Source organism: Pantherophis guttatus, chromosome 18, assembly GCF_059756535.1.
Source record: "Pantherophis guttatus breed Tessera chromosome 18, ASM5975653v1, whole genome shotgun sequence".
NCBI lineage: Eukaryota > Metazoa > Chordata > Lepidosauria > Squamata > Colubridae > Pantherophis > Pantherophis guttatus.
In genome coordinates this window covers 7694932-7713858 of record NC_142080.1, presented here as the reverse complement: position 1 = coordinate 7713858, position 18927 = coordinate 7694932, and the positions used below count along the sequence as shown (strand labels likewise).

Sequence of the window (18927 nt, the reverse complement as noted above, 5' to 3'; positions counted from 1 at the left end):
CAAAAACATACTAAGCCCCCCACCCCCTCCCCGATAAGCAAAGCCCACCGATTCCCTCCCACGCGCGCAAAACCCACGCGGAGGAGAAGCGGCCGGGGATCGCGCGCCAAAGGCAACGGCGAACCCGCGGGCGCTGCAAAAAGCAAAAAAAGGGGGGGGGAAGGGAGGGTTTTTTGGGGGGGGGGGTTTGCAGAAGCTGCTTTTTACGTTTGCACTGCTTCCTCCTGCTGAGCAGGGGGCGCTGGAGGGAGCCTCTTGGAGAGCAAGCCCCCTCCCACACGCCTCCCCCCCCCACACTTTCGATTTGCAAGCCTGGCACTGAGAAGCATTTTGCAAGGTTTGCTCGCGCGACCTTTTTTGCAAAGAGGGAAAGGGCGCCACGGGGAGAGCCAATGGGCCAAGCTTGAGGCTTGGGCTTGCTTGCTCCCCCTTTCGCCCCACCCATGACCTGCTCCTGTTTCCAAGCGCTCATCCTGGCCCTGGGACTGGTGGCCGGCTTGCAATTGCTTTATTTGGCTCTGCTCTCCGGCTGGCATGGACAGGAGCAGCGGTCGCGCTACGCCCAGCTTTTCCAGACGCGCCATGCCGTGCCAAGCAACGGGCACAAGCAGAGGCTCAAGCCGGTGCTGGCTAGCGGAGGCACCCTGGACGCCAGCGGGCAGTACCGCATCTACCGGGACATGCTGCGGGCTTCTTGGGATGGACAGGACCGGCAGGACGTGGTACTGGTAACCCACACTAGCTTGGGCAACCTGCATCACTCTCAGCAGCTGGTGGAGCGCTGGCACGGGCCAGTCTCGGTGGCCCTCTTCGCGCCGGGCACTGACGACGTGCGCCAGGCCACGGCGATGGTCTACGCCTTAGCCATCCTGTGTGCCCCTCTCCGGCAGTGGCTTCGGCTGCACCTGGTGTGTCCTGCCAACCAAATGGCTTCCTTCCCCGAGCAGGACCAGGACGAGGGGGAATTCGCCCGTCTCCAGTCCTGCGGAGATGTTTTTGCCAAGCTGGCACAGCTAGGGGCGGGCCGGCGTAACTATGCCATGGACGTTGCCAATGTTTCGTATCCCAACAACTTGCTGCGCAACGTAGCCAGAGAGGCAGCCGGCGGGCACTGGGCGCTGGTGGTCGACATGGATATGGTGCCCAGCGAGGGTCTGCGAGAAGATTTCCTGGTTTTGCCTAAAGCCACCGACGAGGGGACGCCGCGGGTGTTTGTGGTGCCGGCCTTTGAGATCCGTCACACGCGCCGGATTCCGGCTAGCAAAGCGGAGCTGGTGCAGCTGTATCAAGTGGGGGAGATCCGGCCGTTTTACGAGGAGCTGTGCCCCCGGTGCCAGGCTCCCACAAACTTTTCCCACTGGTTGAACCTTCCCGCGGGAGGCTCCCTGCGTGTGGCCTACGAGGTGGCATGGCGAGACCCTTGGGAGCCCTTCTATGTGGGGGCTACCTCAGTGCCTCTATACGACGAACGTTTCAAGCAGTACGGCTTTAACCGGATCAGCCAGGTAACCAAGTCAGGAAACCAGCAAAATCCTATGGTTATTGTTATTGTCTAAGACCTATCATCTATCAATCATCTATCATCTATCTATATCTATCTATCTATCTATCTATCTATCTATCTATCTATCTATCTATCTATCTATCTATCTACATCTATCATCCATCTATCTATCTGTCATCTGTCTGACACCTATATCATCTATCTGTCTGTCTATCATCTATATATCATCTATTTATCTAAACTATCTATATATCATCTATCTATCATCTATATCATCTATCTAATCTATATCTATATCTATATCATCTATCATCTGTCTATTATCTATATCATCTAACATCCATCTATCATCTATCATCTATATATCATCTATCTAATCTATATCATCTATCTATCATCCATCTATCATTTGTCTATCATCTATATCTATATCATCTGTCTATCATCTGTCTATCTAATTTATATCTGTCTGTCTGTCTATCAGTATCAATCATCTATATCTGTTTTTATGCTGCCTATCTCTCTTACAAGGTGACTCTAGTGATATTGGTGACACACACGTTCATTAACCTCTTCTTTTCTTCACTTTTCCTGGCAGGCCTGCGAACTCCATATTGCCGGCTACCAGTTTGCAGTGCTGAGCAATGCCTTTTTGATTCACAAGGGATTCAAGGTGGTGGGCGAATTCCACGCGCAAAAGGATGCTGAGAACCAGCGCAACAAAATCCTTTTCCGACAATTCAAGCAGGAGCTGAAGAGCAAATACCCAGAATCGCCACGGAGATGTTGAAATGCATTTTGCAGAGTTTAAATTCAGCTACTGTGGACTTGGAGTGGAGCTACAAATAGGATGAGAAGAAACTCTGCCTGCGGTATAATTTGTACGAATAAGCTGTCATTGGTTTCATTGCTGCACTGCATTAGTCAGTTTCTGACTGTCGTTTTGTACTACAGGCTGACAGAATTAGGTCCAAGATTATGAAATGATGTTGTGAGAACATGGGAAAGAACTTCCACTTTTGAACCCTGAGAGACATGAAATAGTAGACCATTGTGCAACGAGATTCTTCCGTTTTGTGCCTGACCTTCCTTCTACAACTGGCCACCTCAGTGTCTTGTTCTGCACAATAAGAAAGGATTGCATAGGTCCTGGAAGAGAAGTGCTTAAATTATTCCCTGTACTTTAAAATAACAAACCACCTGTTCATTAAAGTGAATAATTTCAAATTTGGGTTGCTTTGGTCCTGTTCGTTTGCTACCAATCCGTATTTAGAAATGTTCCAGTGAATCGTTTTGGAACTGTGTTATATCCTTTATTTATGATCAGTTTGCACAGTCTTCTTGCATAAGGTATTGTTATGGTTTGTGGCACAGTGAGCCAGATGTTTAAGATTGGATTTGACATTTTTTTGTCCACTTATCACGTCCTTCCCAAGGACCCGAGATAGGCAAATGTGGATGTGCGAGGGTATTAAAGGTATTATCGAAGGACGTAAGCTTTTCCAAGTAAGGCTGCCTTTTGCAATTGACTGATGAGGATTTTGTCAATGTCGATGATGTTCAGATGGGACTCCAAATATTTTGAGATACTGGTCCTATCTTTGTTTTCTTTTGACACAGTCATTCTATTTGCAGGTCTTCGTTTGTTGATTATCTTCAGTTCTTCTTTTCTGCTTTCTCCAGATATTGCAGTGTTCATCCAGATATTTTTTTTTTATGTTTCTTATCGATTCATTGCATAGTCAGCCAGATATTTAGACTTGGCATTTGGCATTTTTAACTATCTATCCCAAAGACTTGGGATAGGCATATATTGTTGTTTAATAATATATAAAGGATGTAAGCTTGTTCTGAGTAAAACTGCCTTTTGCAATTGACTGATCATTAATTTTGTCAATGCCGATGGTGTTCAAATGATGCTCCAGTTGTTTTGGGATTGCACCAAGGCACCTATTACTTCTGATAGTAGTAATACTTTTCTTTCTTTTGCCAGTTAACATTATTTTTATTATTAGATTTCTTTCTCCAGCCACCTCATGCATAGCCTCAAAATTTATGCACCTGTTATTTGGGAATTAAAAAGAAGAGATAGCCTCTGTAGCCATTGCAATACTGCATTGATATTTGGGGGTTCATCCTTTTCCAAAAAGGCTCTTATTTTAAAATATGGGAAGGGGGAAAACACTTTTTTTGTTTAGTTTTTCAGTTTTTCCTCTTTTTTTTCATTTTACTATTTATTTTTCCTCCTTCCGCTCCCAGGGTTCTATTTTCTCGGTTGCTATGGGAACGCCTCTTTCCGCTTCCGGCTTCCCACAATGCGGTGTAGCCCAAAAAAAAAACAAACCACAGAGAGGTGGCTGGAAGGTTCTAGGATCATAGACATGTAAGCCGCCTCCAACGGCCGGCGTTATCAGCCGCTCGGATTGGTTTAAAAGCAGTGGGCGGGGCCGACCGAGGACCACTTCCGATTGCGGAAGGGAGCCCGAGCGGCGTCTACGCTTTGCGCGGCTCCTCCCCCAGGTAATGAAGGGGGTCCAGGCGCTTTTCCCAGCACCCCCCTTTTTCTGGGTGCTCGTTGGTCCCGCCCATTCCAATCTCATGCATTTGGGCGAGCGGCGGGGCAATTGTGGATTAGACCACTAACCGGGTTGGGGGGGGTTATATATTTGCATGTCTGTGCTTTTGTATGAACGTACTACAGGCGCATATACGTAAGATTGGCTTCTGCTCGTTGCGTTCCCCGTTGAAGGCGTATCGTAGCGGGAGGAACGTATTTCTGACTTTTTTTTTCCTTTTTATTTTCTCTTCTCCCCCCCCCCATTTCAAGGAATTGGTAATCTCTTCCCCCATCATATTAATAGGGGGACGTGGTTTAGTCCATTGCATTATGGGGGGGGGAGAGAAAGAGGATGGAGGGTGCAATATGGATGTTTTTATTCATAAACATTTATAACATCTTGGGTTTTCTATACCTGATTTTCTTAGCAGTTCCCAACAATGGTCAATTTCATCTTAAAAAGTGGTCCAGCAGGACATCATTGAAAAGCATCGGGGGGGGGGGGAGCTTAAAAAACTTGCAGCAGTAAAGCCACCTAATTTAAAATACCATTTGGTCCAAATCATTTGCAAAACAAAGGAATTTATTATATTTATTATTGTTTTTAGGGAGCAGATGATGGTCAGTGAGGACCTGAAGACTCACCAACAAGTCATAAAGCCTGGGATGGGTCTCGAGTCTCTCCAAATTATGTGGGACTACAATTCCCATCAGCACGGCTGGGAACGATGGGAGTTGTAGCTCATGCATGTGTGGGGTACCACACTGGGGACACACGGCCCCAGGCGTAAGCTTTAGAGAAGCCCTTTTCTTGAAATAGAAATAGGGAAGTGATGGCTAATCTTTTTGCCGTCGCGTGCCAAAAGCGGGGGGGGAGCACGGGGGGGATTGTGTGCGTGCGTGCCCACACCCATAATTCAATGCCCCCCCCGCGCCCTACCCTCCTGCACATGTGTGCGTGCTCCCCCCGCACTCCCCCTGCTTTTGGCACGCAATGGCACAGTTGGCCTGTTTTTCACTCTCCCCAGGCTCCAAAGCCTTTCTAGGGGCCTGGGGAGGGCAAAAACAGCCTTCCCAAGGCCGGAAACAACCCATTTCCTGACTTCTAGTCGGCCGGGAAGGCCCAAAAATCAGCTGGCCGGCACGTGCTGGAGCTGAGCTACGGCATCGCTCGCGTGCCCTCAGATATGGCTCCGTGTGCCGCCTCTGGCACGCGTGCCATAGGTTCGCCATCACGGGCATAGGGTCTCTTGCTTGAACAGGGGGTTGGACTAGATGACCTCCATGGTCCCTTTCGGCTCTATTCTGATTGATTGATTGATTAGCCTCAAATGACCCTCCTTATTGGGACCCCTGGAAAATTCTCAGTTGTGTAATGACTACACAAGGACTAGATAGTCCTTGACTTAACAACCATTCGTTTAGCGACGGTTCGAAGTTACAATGGCACCAGAAAAAAAGAGGAACACTGAGCGTTTTTCACACTTAGCGGCCCCGTTGCAACGTGGTCCCGTGATCAAAATTGGCAATTGATTCCTATTTATGACGGTTTGCGGCCTTCCGACAAGCAAAGTCAATGGGGAAAGCTGGATTCACTTAACAACCGTGTCAACTAATTGGACAGGTCTAGTGCTTCGCTCAACAACCGTGGCAAGAAAAGTCGTAAAACGAGACAAAACCTACTTAATAATTGTCTTGCTTAGCGATGAAGACTTTGGGCTCAATTGTGGGCTTACCTGTACATTACTTACTTACCTGGCAGCTTGGACTCCCTTTCCCCTCGCCAGGTTACTCACAGGATAATCTGGTGTTTAGTGGAAGTAGAGAAAAATCAGATGCAGTAAAAGAAAGCACAGTCTTTTCTTAGGGCACAACTAAAAGAGTGCAAAAGCAGCCACACTCTGCTTTGGAAAGAATTGTGTGAAATTCTCAGAAGCGACAGTGGAAAGCAAAGCTTTTATTCACCCAACTGGAGGAAGACTCGCATCGAGTTCTTTTGCACAGAAGAGTTCTTTTGTGCGGCTTTGCACACCAGTTTATCTTGGTGCAACGGGCATTTTTTTAGCCCGCTGGATTGTCAGAATCGTCTCGAGTTCTCAAAAAATCTAAAACTTCTGCAGTCTGCAGCTGAGAGATTAAGTACATGCAGGCTTACTACCACAACTGAGCCCCAAATTTACGTTGTTTGTATTTGTTAAGTGAATTTTGCCTCGCTTAATACCTTCCTTGACCTGATTGTTAAATGAATCAGAAATTACAGCTAGTCCTTGACTTACGACAGTTCACTGAGTGACCATTCGAAGTTACAACAACACTGAAAACCGTGGCCATTTTTCATACATACGACCGTTGCAGCGTCCCACAAGGGCACATGATTTACATTCGGATGCTTGGCAACTGACTCACATTTACGACGGTTGCAATGTCCCGGGGGTCGTGACCTTCTGACAAGGAAAGTCAGTGGGGGGTAGCCAGATTCGCTTAACAACGGTGTTCCTAATTGAACAGCTGCAGTGATTCGTTTAACAAACGTGACGAGGACAGTCGGGGGCAAAACTCACTTAACAGATTTCTCCGTTAGCGACATTAATTCTGAACTCGATGGTGGTCGTAAGCTGAGGACTACCTGGGTTCTGAAATTAGTATCCAGCCTTTGTTCGCTCTTACAAGTTGGATCTTTTTCTGTCCGTCTTTCCTTCAGGTTGGGCGTCTTTTGACATCCGGTCAACGCCGCCATGCCTGTTCAGCCTCTGCCTAAGGAGATAGAAGGGGAAGGCGATTCGGCCACGGAAATGAACGGCGAGGAAGAGAGCGAGGACGAACGCAGCGCCAGCCAGTCGGAATCCGAAGAGGAGAGTTCAGGTAAACGTCAGGAAGGGAAACTGAGGTTTGTGCTATTAAAAGGCAGCCCAGAATCTAAAGCGAAAATTCATGGTGGGATTCATTCATTTCATTTCATTTATTGGATTTGTATACCGCCCTACTCCCGAAGGACTCAGGGCAGTGAACAGCCACAGAATAAAACTCATAAATACAAAATTTAAAAATAGAATAAAACCGATTAACTCTATAGCTGGAGTTTCCAACCTTTGTCAGCTTTTAAGATCTGTGGACTTCAACTCCCAGGATGCCCCCAGCCAACCAATGCAGAACTATACAGAAACTAAAAACCCGACTAATCCAAGCCAATGTATAATGCAGTGTTTTCTCAACCTCATGTTGGCTGGGGAATTCTGGGAGTTGAAGTCCACCCATCGTAAAGCATGCTGGCTGGGGAATTCTGGGAGTTGAAGTCCGCCTCACTTAAATCATACTGGCTGGGGAATTCTGGGATTTGAAGTTCACCATCTTAAAGCAGGCTGGCTGGGGAATTCTGGGAATTGAAGTCCACCCATCTTAAAGCATGCTGGCTGGGGGATTCTGGGAGCTGAAGTCCACCCATCTTAAAGCATGCTGGCTGGGGAATTCTGGGAGTTGAAGTCCACCCACCGTAAAGCAAGCTGGCTGGGGAATTCTGGGAGTTGAAGCCCACCCATCTTACAAAACAGTCAAATAAAGGAGAATATTTGTAGCTCAGGATTGCACTTGGTGCCCTCTGAGCTTGCTTGTTTTCTTGCAGATCTTTCATTACCCAACTAGGTAACATTATCAGTGCTAGTGAGACTTATTAGCACTGATGATATTACCTAGTTGGGTAACAAAACGTCTGGAAGAAACAAGTAAGCTCAGAGAGCACCAAAAACCTCACAGTTGCCCTCTTCTTCCTCCTCCTCCTTTTCCTCCCCCTCTCCCTCCTCTTCCTCCTCCTCCTCCATTCCACAATCCCCATTCCCTTCTAAGCACTGATGATGTTACCTAGTTGGGTCACGAAAACGTCTGCGAGAAAACAAGCCAGCTCAGAGAGCACCACGGACCCCACAAAACAGACGCTCCAAAATTCAGAAGCTCTGAAAGAAATCCCATTTTTTTTATCCAGGGATTTGGTGGGATTGGCTTTTGAATCAAATCAAAATTGTCCATTTTGCCCCCCCGCCCTAGAGATGAACGATGAAGACTACGAACGGCGCCGGGCAGAATGCGTAGATGAAATGCTAGATCTGGAGAAGCAGTTTTCCGAAATCAAAGAAAAGTAAGGTTGTTGTTGTTTTTTTTAAATTTGATTTATATGCCGCCCTTCTCCGGAGACTCAGGGCGGCTTACAATGCACTAAGCAATAGCCTTCATTCTTTTGTATATTTATACAAAGTCAGCTTATTGCCCCCACAAACTGGGTCCTCAATTTACCTACCTTAGAAAGGCTGGAAGGCTGAGTCAACCTTGAGCCTGGCGAGATTCGAACCTGCAGTAATTGCAGGCATCTGATCTTAATAACCAGCTTAATAACAGGGTGCCTTAGACCACTGTACTACCAAGCTACTACCAAGTTATTTTTCTTTCTCCTTCTGTTTTCTCTCGTCTCTCTCTCTCTCTCTCTCTTTTTTTTAAACCCCAGACTTTGGGATTTATTTATTTTTTTCCTAGTGAATTGGCTGGATGGGGTTTTTTTTCTGTTTTTTTCCCCCCAGGCTCTTTAAGGAGCGTCTGAATCAGGTGAAGGCAAAATTAGAAGACGTGATGTCGGGAAAAGCCACGGAATACCTCGATCCCCTGGCCGTTTTGCAGAATCACATGCAGATCCAGATCGAAGTGGCCGGTAAAAAGCTTTGTGGGTCCCAAAATGGGGACTCCGGGGAGGGGAGGGGCAGGCGGGGCCAGCCAGGAGTTGGATTTGGGGGTTCTCCGAACTGCACAGAATCTTAGCTAGAGTTTCTCCCGAATCCCAACAGGCCATAAGTCAAGGACTACCTGCAATAAGAATTAAGGCAGGATTTGTGGAGGAAGGAATAACACACCGTCACATACACATACACACAAACACACACACACACAAATCACTTTCCACCGATTCCAAATATTTGCATTTTTTTTCCTCTCCCAGGAGTCTATCGAGGTTTGTGCCTGGAAGTCATCAAACACCGACATGGATGTGAGCTTCAAGGAGCACAGCAACATCTGGAGGTTAGGAGACCCCTCCCCCCCCTCCTTCTAATCTTTTCATTTACCCCTGCCCCCTCCCCAAATCTGGAGAAAGGAGGCGTTGATTAACACAGCCCGTTCCACAATTACAGGTAACCCTCAACTTATGACCGCACTTGAGCGCAAAAAAAAAATTCCGTTGCTAAGCGAGACAGTTGTTAAATGAGTTTTGTCCCGTTTCTTGCCACCGTGGTTAAGCGAATCGGTGTAGTTGTTGAGTTAGTCACACGGTTGTTAAGTGAATCTGGCTTCCCCACTAACTTTGCTTCTCTTCTTTCCTCTCCTCTCCTCCATCTCTCTGTCTTTCTTCCTTTATCGCTTTCTCTTTTTTCCCTCTCTCCTCTCCTTCCTTCCCCTTCTTCCATTCTCTCTCTCTCTTTCTTCCTTTGTCTCTTTCTCTCTTCTCTCCTTCCTTCCCCTTCTTCCATTCTCTTTCTCTCTCCCTTTCTCTCTTCCTCTCTTCTCTCTTCTCCTCCCCTTCCTTCCCCTTCTTCCATTCTCTCTCTCTCTCTTTCTTCCTTTGTCTCTTTCTCTCTCCTCCTCTCCTCTCCTCCCTTACTTCCCCTTCTTCCCTTCACTCTTTGTCTCTTCCTTTCTCTCTTCTCCTCCCCTCCCTTCCCCTTCTTCCATTCTCTCTCTCTCTTACTTCCTTTGTCTCTTTCTCTCTTATCCTCTCCTTCCTTCCCCGTCTTCCATTCTCTCTTTCTCTCTCCCTTTGTCTCTTCCTCTCTTCTCTCTTCTCTCTTCTCCTCCCCTTCCTTCCCCTTCTTCCATTCTTTCTATCTCTCTTCCTTTGTCTCTTTCTCTCTTCTCTCCTCTCCTCCCCTTCCTTCCCCTTCTTCCATTCTTTCTATCTCTCTTCCTTTGTCTCTTTCTCTCTTCTCTCCTCTCCTCCCTTACTTCCCCTTCTTCCCTTCTCTCTTTGTCTCTTCCTTTCTCTCTTCTCCTCCCCTCTTCCCTTTCTTCCATTCTCTCTCTCTCTTTCTTCCTTTGTCTCTTTCTCTCTTCTCCACCCCTTCCTTCCCCTTCTTCCATTCTCTTTCTCTCTCTCTCTCTTCCTTTGTCTCTTCTCTCCTCCCTCCCTTTATCTCTTTCTTCCTTTGTCTCTTTCTCTGTTTTCCCTCTCTTCTCCCTCCCATCCCCTCCCTTCCTTCCCCCCCCCACTGTCCATCTCACAGGGTTGTTGTGAGGACAAAATGGAAACCGCCCTGCCCACACCAGTCTTAAATCCCTTGGTAGCCGGTGCAGTTTTTCAGGAATAATTCCCTTCATTAGCCAACCAGCCCTTTTGCCTTCTTGGTGTTCATCAGCTGGCTTTCTTCTAAGGAAGCCAGATTAAAAGAGCTGGAAGGGACCTCGCAGGTCATCTAGTCCAACCCCCTGCCCAAGCAGGAGACCCTACATCGGCCTCTACCTAGGATCGAACTCACAACCTCCTGATTGTGAGCTCCAGATTTAACCTTCCCTTCTGTCCTCAGCGCAACAACCTTGTGAGGTAAAAGTTATCTTAAGACATAGGGAAAAGTCTCCGCTTTAGCCGGAGACATGGTGCAAGTCGGGGATTCGAACCCAAACCCGACCCCCATTTCTTCGACTCTTTTAACCCGTCTGTACTGGAACTGCCGTTGATTGGAAAGTGTGTGAGTCGGCGAGCAAAAGCTCCAAAGCCAGCTAGGTGCCTAGTCCTCATGACAGAGGCCCATAAAAGTTGGTTTCTAGGGTTTGCCAGTTGTAGGATCTGTCCTTACAGGCCTATTTTGGGGGGGATTGGCCACAAAGAAAGAAAAAAGGATAACAAAATATTTTCTGCTTTGTCCGTCTTAAGAGCGAGAAAGTGCTGCTGTTCGACAGCCTTGAGGAACGCCTGCTGGAGCGTATCCAGCGGTTGGAAGACGACCGGCACAGTGTAGGCCTCACTTCCGGTGAGTTCTCCTACCTGGTGGATTCTCCTCCCCCCTCTCCCACCACCCGGCTGGAAACCGGAAGTCCCTGGAAGTCAGAACAGAGCAGAATTCGATCTCGGAGCCTCCAGTTCATGGGTGGAGAGTCCCGCGGGTCATGGGGGTGGGAAGATCCTTCTGTCTCTCTCTCCCAAGGCTGAGAAGCTGATGCCCGCCAGAAGAAAACCCAAGGGTTCTTTAGCTGTCTTGGACTACAATCCCCATGTTGCCAGGCGAGCCTGCCTTGGGAATGATGGGAGCCCCTCCCTGCCATAGATCGAAAAGCGAGAGTATCCGACCTTGGCAACTTTTGTTCTGACCCAGCCTTAGCAGAAACAAGAAACCGACTCCTTCTCCCGAAAAAACTTTATTTATCTCCTGTGAATGAATGGCATTCACACACCGAAAAGTCCAGGCAATAGGCCTTCAAAGAGTTAACTGCACTAACAGACCTTATCAGTTCCTTGAGATAATTGCCAGGCCGGGAGCTCCCAGTGGCAGCGCTTGCAAATTAAGTTCTGGCGAGCAGTCTCTGTGGCACGAAACACGATGAGCCAAATCTTCAGAAATACGAACGGTTGTCTCCTACGACCACCACTCCCCTTTCCTTCCATTTATTCATTTCCCAGCCAGGGAGGGGCCATTCAGCGTCCACATGTGCCTTGCTTCCCGAGTCGACTCCTTGTCCTCCGTTGTCCTCCTCTCCTAACAGCTCTGCGCATATGCACATCTGGAACAGGCCCCAGCTGTTCTTCCTCCTCACTCATCTCAACCTCCATAGGCAGCTGCCTCTCCAGCGGCTGGGAAATGTCAGACGGCCCTGGCTGTTAATCTTTGCGTCCGACGCAGAGCATCCGTCAGAGCAGTGGTGAAATGCAAAATTTTTTGCAACCAGTTCTGTGGGCGTGGCTTGGTGGTGGTGGGGTCATGTGACTGGGTGGGCGTGGCCAACTTCTCCCCCCCCTTTTTTTTTAAAGCATTTTTTTTACTACCTATTCGCCCGAACTGGTAGTAAAAAAATGCCTTAAAAAAGTAAAACACTCTGACGATCACACAGCGCAATTGATTGTCAATCAGCTGTGCCGCACGATCGTCGGAACCTTTTTTTTACTTTTTAAAAGGGTTTTTTTACTACCGGTTCGCCGAACCGGTAGTTTTTATCACTACCGGTTCACGCGAACCGGTAGCATTTCACCCCCTGCATCAGAGCCTTCCCCAGACTCCAGAACTGGCCCAAGTTCCTCCCCAACCTCCTCATCGTCCAAGTCTGGCGGGCTATCACAAACCTTTGTGGACTTCAACTCCCAGAATTCCCCAGCCAGCTGCTTTCCATGCAGATGGCTTAAAGCTGATAGCACTGACTGACCTCTTCTGGCCAGACTAACAAATTTTGTTTCAACTTTCTCTCTCTCTCTCTCTCTCTCTCTCAGAGTGGTGGGACGGCAAACTTCGGCCCAAGCACAGCTCCAAGGAATGGGATTCCCTCTGGCCCAGCAAGAGGAAGAAACCGCCGTTGGTGTCCGATATCCTTTTGTGCACCTTTCCTTCTGGAAGGCGAGGTTGATTTCAATGATTTGGAGAGTCGAGGCTGTGTTGGTTGGTCCTTCTGCAAAAAGAGAGTTTGCTGTAGCGGTTAAGGTGCTGGCTTAAAAAACTAGGAGTCGGGGAGTTCTGAAAGTTGGCTGAGTGACTTTGGGCCAATCACCAGGAGTCTGGGAGTTCTAGTCCCACCGTAAACAGAAAGCCAGCTGGGTGAGTTTGGGCCAATCAGCAGGAGACTGGGAGTTCTAGTCCCACCTTAAACAGAAAGCCAGCTGGGTGACTTTGGGCCAATCACCCGAAGATGGTGAGTTCTAGTCCCATATTAGCCATGAAAACCAGCTGGGTGACTCTGGGCCAATCACCAGGAGACTGGGAGTTCTAGTCGCATCTTAAACAGAAAGCCAGATGGGTGACTTTGGGCCAATCACCAGGAGACGGTGAGTTCTAGTGCCACCTTAGGCATGGAAACCAACTGGGTGACTTTGGGTCAATCACCGGGAGATTGCGAGTTCTAGTCCTGCCTGAGGCCTAAACATCAGCTAGGTTGACTTTCAGCCAGTCTTCCTCTCTCAACCTAACCTACCTCACAGGTTTGTCGTAGTGGGGAAAACAGGAAGCGGAAGGAGTATTACGTACGCTTGCCCCTTGGAGTTACTTATGAAGCAATAAAGGCGAGATGAAAAAAAAAAAATCAAAACTTTGGAAAAATCAAAATATCCCATCAGAGGAAGCTATTATAAAGAAGATTTTAGACTGTATGGAAGCAGATAAATTGACCAAAAAATTAAAAGACAAGAGACCAAACACAAATATGTTTATCTTGGGAAAAATTCTATAGGTGGCTAGAGAAGAGGAAAATATAACCCAAATTAGATGAGGAATTATATCTATTGAGAAACTTATACAAGTAAAGTGAGGTCGAATAGACCTAATTATTTTATAAAGGTATGTAAAATGGTCTGTCTTCTCCGGATTATAATATAACACTTTTTAAAATGTTTTTAATTGTTTGTTATTGTTTTTAATCATGGGGCCAAATTTATATATATATCTTTTTAATTGTATTTTAATGTTTGTAGTTTATGTTTTTATTTGGCTGTTCACCGCCCTGAGTCCTCAGGGAGAAGGGCGGTATACAAATTTAAAAATAAATAAATAAATAAATACATACATACATACATACATACATACATACATACATACAATACCGAATACTAGGTTATTAAGGTACTGTTTATAGGTATGCTTGCTTTTTTGTTTTTTTGTTTGTTGGTTTGTTTGTTGCTGTTGCGTTGTCTTGTTTGTTATTTATATGATGTGTTCTTTTGTTTTTAATGGAAAATGTAAATAAAGGTTATTTTTTTTAAAAAAAAATCTAATACATAAATAGTATTAGATTATTAGAAGAAAACGAACGATCTGAACTACCTAGCTGGGGGTTTAGCGGCGCCTGATTTCACAGTTTCTCCTTAACCTCTCCTTCCCACGCCCGTACATCGTTTACATGCTGCATGATATCGACATCATGGAAGACTGGACGGCTATCAAAAAGGTCAGAGGGCAGCCCTGTGATGTGACTCTAGAACCTGGGGTGGGCAATTCATTTTCTCTAAGTGGCCGCAGGAGGACCTGGGCAGTGAAGTTATGATCAGAGGTGGGCTTCAAAAATTTTAGCAAGGGGTTTTCTGCCTAGTTGCTGGGTGGGCGTGGCCAGAGTGGGCGTGGCCTAGTTGGCCTGCACCATGGCGGGGGCGGGGCATTTTTTGCCCCGCCCCGGCCAGACTTTTCATTCATGGTTGCCTTATTCTCTCCCCTGCAGGCAAAAGCTGCTGTATCTCCCTCAAAGAGGAAGCTTGAAGGCAAGTAACTTGATTTTCTTTGCAAATTGGGATCTCCCTCTGGTATTTCCATAAAAATTTGGACTGGTACCCCATGCTTGAAGGGCTGGTTCAAAGGCAAGCAGGACCCACCTACCTGCACATTGGCCGCAGGGCGAGAGAAATAGTGCATCCAATTGATGCTGAACTACAAGTCCCAGAACTCCTTGCAAAGCCAGCCACGGAGGTAAAATTGTAATGTGGGTTTGAAAAAATGTGGGTGTGTATCCTTAGTCAGGAATATTTTTTTAAAAAAATCAGGGTTTGTTGAGCTGGCCCAAAAGGGCCAGATTTGTGATTAATTCTAGGCTATAATAGTTAGGTCTGTGCATTATTCTAAGCCACTGTTTCTCAACCTTGTGCACTTTAAGATAAGTGGATTTCAACTCCCAGAATTCCCCAGCCAGCATCCTTTAAGATGGGTGGACTTTAACTCCCAGAATTCCCCAGCCAGCATGATTTAAAATGAAATCCACTTTTAAGCTAACTCCCAGAATTCCCTAGCCAAGCATGATTTAAAGTGAAATCCACTTTTAAGATAAGTGGACTTCAACACCCAGAATTCCCCAGCCAGCATGATTTAAAGTGAAATCCACTTTTAAGATAAGTGGACTTCAACACCCAGAATTCCCCAGCCAGCATGATTTAAAGTGAAATCCACTTTTAAGATAAGTGAACTTTAACTCCCCGAATTCCCCAGCCAAGCATGATTTAAGTTAAGTGGACTTCAACTCCCAGAATTCCCTAGCCAAGCATAATTTAAAGTGAAATCCACTTTTAAGATAAATGGACTTCAACTCCCAGAATTCCCCAGCCAAGCATGATTTATAGTGAAATCCACTTTTAAGATAAGTGGACTTTAACTCCCAGAATTCCCCAGCCAAGCATGATTTATAGTGAAATCCATTTTTTAGGTTAGTGGACTTTAACTCCCAGAATTCCCCAGCCAGCATCCTTTAAGATAAGTGGACTTCAACTCCCAGAATTCCCTAGCCAAGCATGATTTATAGTGAAATCCACTTTTAAGATAAGTGGACTTTAACTCCCAAAATTCCCCAGCCAAGCATGATTTAAAGTGAAATCCACTTTTAAGATAAGTGGATTTCAACTCCCAAAATTCCCCAGCCAGCATGCTTTAAGATAAGTGGCCTTCAATTCACTCGAATTCTAACTCTAACTTCTAATCTTTATCGTACGGTTATTTTAACAGAATCTTGCAAATCTCAAAGCGCATTTCTCCACCTATCCCCCACCTCGCCTTTACAGCCCAAGAAACTAGGGAGGGTGGTCCCTTTGTAGATGTCTGTCGTCCGTCCAGCCACCCACCCAGCAATTGTTTCCAAGGACTTCCCTGCCTCTTATTCAACACCGTGGCTATTCCCCTGACTCCCAAGGTCATTCCGACAGACCATGACGTCCCTTCTCCTACCCCGAAGAGTCCTTAGCCCCCGCTTCCCCCCCCCTCCTGTCCTTCCTCCAGGCCCGCTGAAGGCTGAGAAGCTGTCTTCCCCGCCCCTCTTCGCCGCCCACTGCGAGGATGGCCACCTGCATTACGAGGGCGAGATCTATGTCAAAGGGGAAAGCATCTTCCTGCAAGTGGGAGACGAGACGCCCGTCCAGTGAGTGGCAAGGAGCGGGTGGCAACCGTGGGGAGATCAGCCGGCTTGGTCTGGTGGAGTCCGGCCGGCCCTCTACTCCCATCTCCCTCCTTCCTCCTTCCTTTTCTCCCTCCACCTTCCTTCTTTCCTTCTTTCCTTCCCTCCCTCCCTCCCTTTCATTCCCATCTCCTTCCTTCCTTTCTCCCTCCCTCCACCTTCCCTTTCTCCCTTCCTCCCTTTCATTCCCTTCCTTCCCTCCCTCCCTCCCTTTCATTCCCATCTCCTTCCTCCCTCCCTCCTTTTTCTCCCTCCACCTTCTTTCCTTCCTTCCCTCCCTCCCTTTCATTCCCATCTCCTTCCTTCCTCCCTTTTCTCCCTCCCTCCCTTTCATTCCCTTCCTTCCTTCCTTCTTTCCCTCCCTCCCTTTCATTCCCATCTCTTTCCTTCCTTTCTCCCTCCCTCCACCTTCCCTTTCTCCCTCCCTCCCTTCCTTCCCTCCCTTTCATTCCCATCTCCTTCCTTCCTTTCTCCCTCCCTCCCTTTTCTCCCTCCACCTTCCTTCCTTTCCTCCCTCCCTCCCTTTCATTCCTTTCCTTCCCTCCCTCCCTTTCATTCCCATCTCCTTCCTCCCTCCCTCCCTTTTCTCCCTCCACCTTCTTTCCTTCCTTCCCTCCCTCCCTCCCTCCCTTTCATTCCCATCTCCTTCCTTCCTTTCTCCCTTCCTCCACCTTCCCTCTCTCCCTCCCTTTCATTCCCTTCCTTCCTTCCTTCCCTCCCTCCTTTTCATTCAATCTCCTTCCTTCCTTCCCTTCCTCCCCCCCTCTCTTCTTTTCACTCCCATCTCCTCCACAGGTTGTCCTCAATTTAACAGCAGTTCATTGTTCGAAGTTATAACGCCACTGAAAAAAAGTGACTTACGACCGTTTTTCACCCTTACAACCGTTGCAACATCCCCCCAATGGCCGCACGATCTAAATTCAGACAGTTTGGCAAATTGACTCGTATTTATGACGGTTGCAGTCTCCCGGGGATGACGCGATCCCCTTTTGCGACCTTCTTGACAAGCGAAAGCCAATGGGGAAGGCCCAATTCATTTAAGAAAATGTGTTACTCCCTTAACAAACTGCAGCGATTCCCTTAACAACGGTATCCAGACAGTGTCGTAAAAGGGGGGCAAGGCTCCCTTCGCAACTGTCTCGCTTAGCGACAGAAATTTGGGGCTCCTTTGTCATAAGCAGGGGTGGGATTCAGCCAGATTGGATCGGTTCGTGCGAACCGGATGTTAATTTTAATTCCGCGTGTCCCCCCCCCCCCCCCCCCCCACAATTGTGTCTTGATTCCTAGGGCCGTGATCACGGCAATCAGCACCGGGGAAGTTTGGCTGCGCCGGGAAGACGCTAGCAAAACCAAGATCTACGTTTCCCAACTCCAAAAAGGCAAATATTCCGTCCATAAGGCTTAGCGTATCCCGTGGGGTGGAGAGCAGGGGGGGGGGCGCTTCGACAGCCCCCCCACCTCCAAAATCAACCCGGACTTTTGATGCTGCAAAAAATGGAAAGATTTTGCCGAGAACGAGCTGGGTTTTTGTTTTTTTTTTCATCGTGATACCGGATGGTAGACTATTCTCTTGAAGTTTTATTTTGATTTGTTTTATTTTGTTTTTCTGCATTTTTAAATGTGCTTCTTTTGTGGCAACCCCAAAATGGAGAAGGGAAGCCAGAAAGTGGTGGAAGAAAATCACCGTCTGGAAAAAATTTCAAATAAAGCACCAAAGTTTAATCTCTTCTCTGTATTCTGGGCTTTTTTTTAAAAAAATTACTTTATTTTAATTCAAACTTCATCTTCCATTAAACAGTGTGTCGTCTGGGTACAAATATTCCGTGCAAATATTTTATCCAATAACAATCACAATTTACAGTCATATTTATTCTTTTATCTATTCTTAACTTATATACCATACCTAATACTGTAACAGTCCTCTTCTTAACTTGTTTAACTTTATTAAAACATTTTCCCTATTGCACTCCTCTGCTTTTTTTCCACTTTTCATATCTATTCTCTAACCGTTGATAAAATAATTCCCATATGTTGCTTAAGCCAGCGTTTCTCAACTTTGGCAACTTTACAAGATGTGGATTTTTAACGACTCCCAGAATCCCCCAGCAAGCATGCTTTAAGGGGTGGACTTCCAACTCCCAGAATCCCCCAGCCAGCATGCTTTAAACTATGTGAACTTCAGCTCCCAGAATTCCCCAGCCAGCATGCTTTAAGATGGGTGGATTTCAGCTCCCACAATTCCCTAGTAGCATTCTATTCTATTCTATTCTATTCTATCCTATCCTATCCTATCCTATCCTATCCTATCCTATCCTATCCTATCCTATTCTATTCTATTCTATTCCATTCCATTCCATTCCACTTTCTATTCTATTCCATTCCATTCCATTCTATTCTATTCATTCCACTTTCTATTCTATTCTATTCTATTCTATTCTATTCCATTCCATTCCATTCCACTTTCTATTCTATTCAATTCTATTCTATTCTATTCTATTCTATTCTATTCCATTCCACTTTCTATTCTATTCAATTCAATTCTATTCTATTCTATTCTATTCTATTCTATTCTATTCTATTCCATTCCATTCCATTCTATTCTATTCCATTCCACTTTCTATTCTATTCAATTCTATTCTATTCTATTCTATTCTATTCCATTCCACTTTCTATTCTATTCTATTCCATTCCATTCTATTCTATTCTATTCCACTTTCTATTCTATTCTATTCTATTCTATTCCATTCCATTCCATTCCACTTTCTATTCTATTCAA

The 18927-nt window shown here is 46.5% G+C and overlaps 2 protein-coding genes across 4 annotated transcripts; both read left to right on the top strand.

Annotated features, from left to right (window-relative positions):
* The first annotated feature begins 94 nt into the window (after positions 1–94).
* Positions 95–2731, top strand: B4GAT1 (beta-1,4-glucuronyltransferase 1). The gene is made up of 2 exons (XM_034424402.3): positions 95–1505; positions 2103–2731. The coding sequence occupies exons 1-2, from the start codon at positions 444–446 to the stop codon at positions 2292–2294; spliced, it is 1254 nt and encodes a 417-aa protein (XP_034280293.2). The 5' UTR covers positions 95–443; the 3' UTR covers positions 2295–2731.
* Positions 2732–3816: 1085 nt separating this feature from the next.
* BRMS1 (BRMS1 transcriptional repressor and anoikis regulator) lies at positions 3817–17878 on the top strand. Of its 3 annotated transcripts, none has more exons than XM_087881111.1 (11): positions 3817–4024; positions 6763–6923; positions 8100–8190; positions 8627–8754; positions 9040–9119; positions 10963–11059; positions 12508–12600; positions 14107–14171; positions 14439–14478; positions 15977–16115; positions 17439–17878. In XM_087881111.1, the coding sequence occupies exons 2-11, from the start codon at positions 6797–6799 to the stop codon at positions 17554–17556; spliced, it is 978 nt and encodes a 325-aa protein (XP_087737237.1). In that variant the 5' UTR covers positions 3817–4024; positions 6763–6796; the 3' UTR covers positions 17557–17878. The 3 variants fall into 3 exon arrangements, with proteins under 3 accessions (XP_087737237.1, XP_087737238.1, XP_087737239.1); XM_087881112.1 differs by lacking the exon at positions 3817–4024 and adding an exon at positions 4092–4337; XM_087881113.1 differs by lacking the exon at positions 3817–4024 and adding an exon at positions 4191–4215.
* The last annotated feature ends 1049 nt before the right edge of the window (positions 17879–18927 follow it).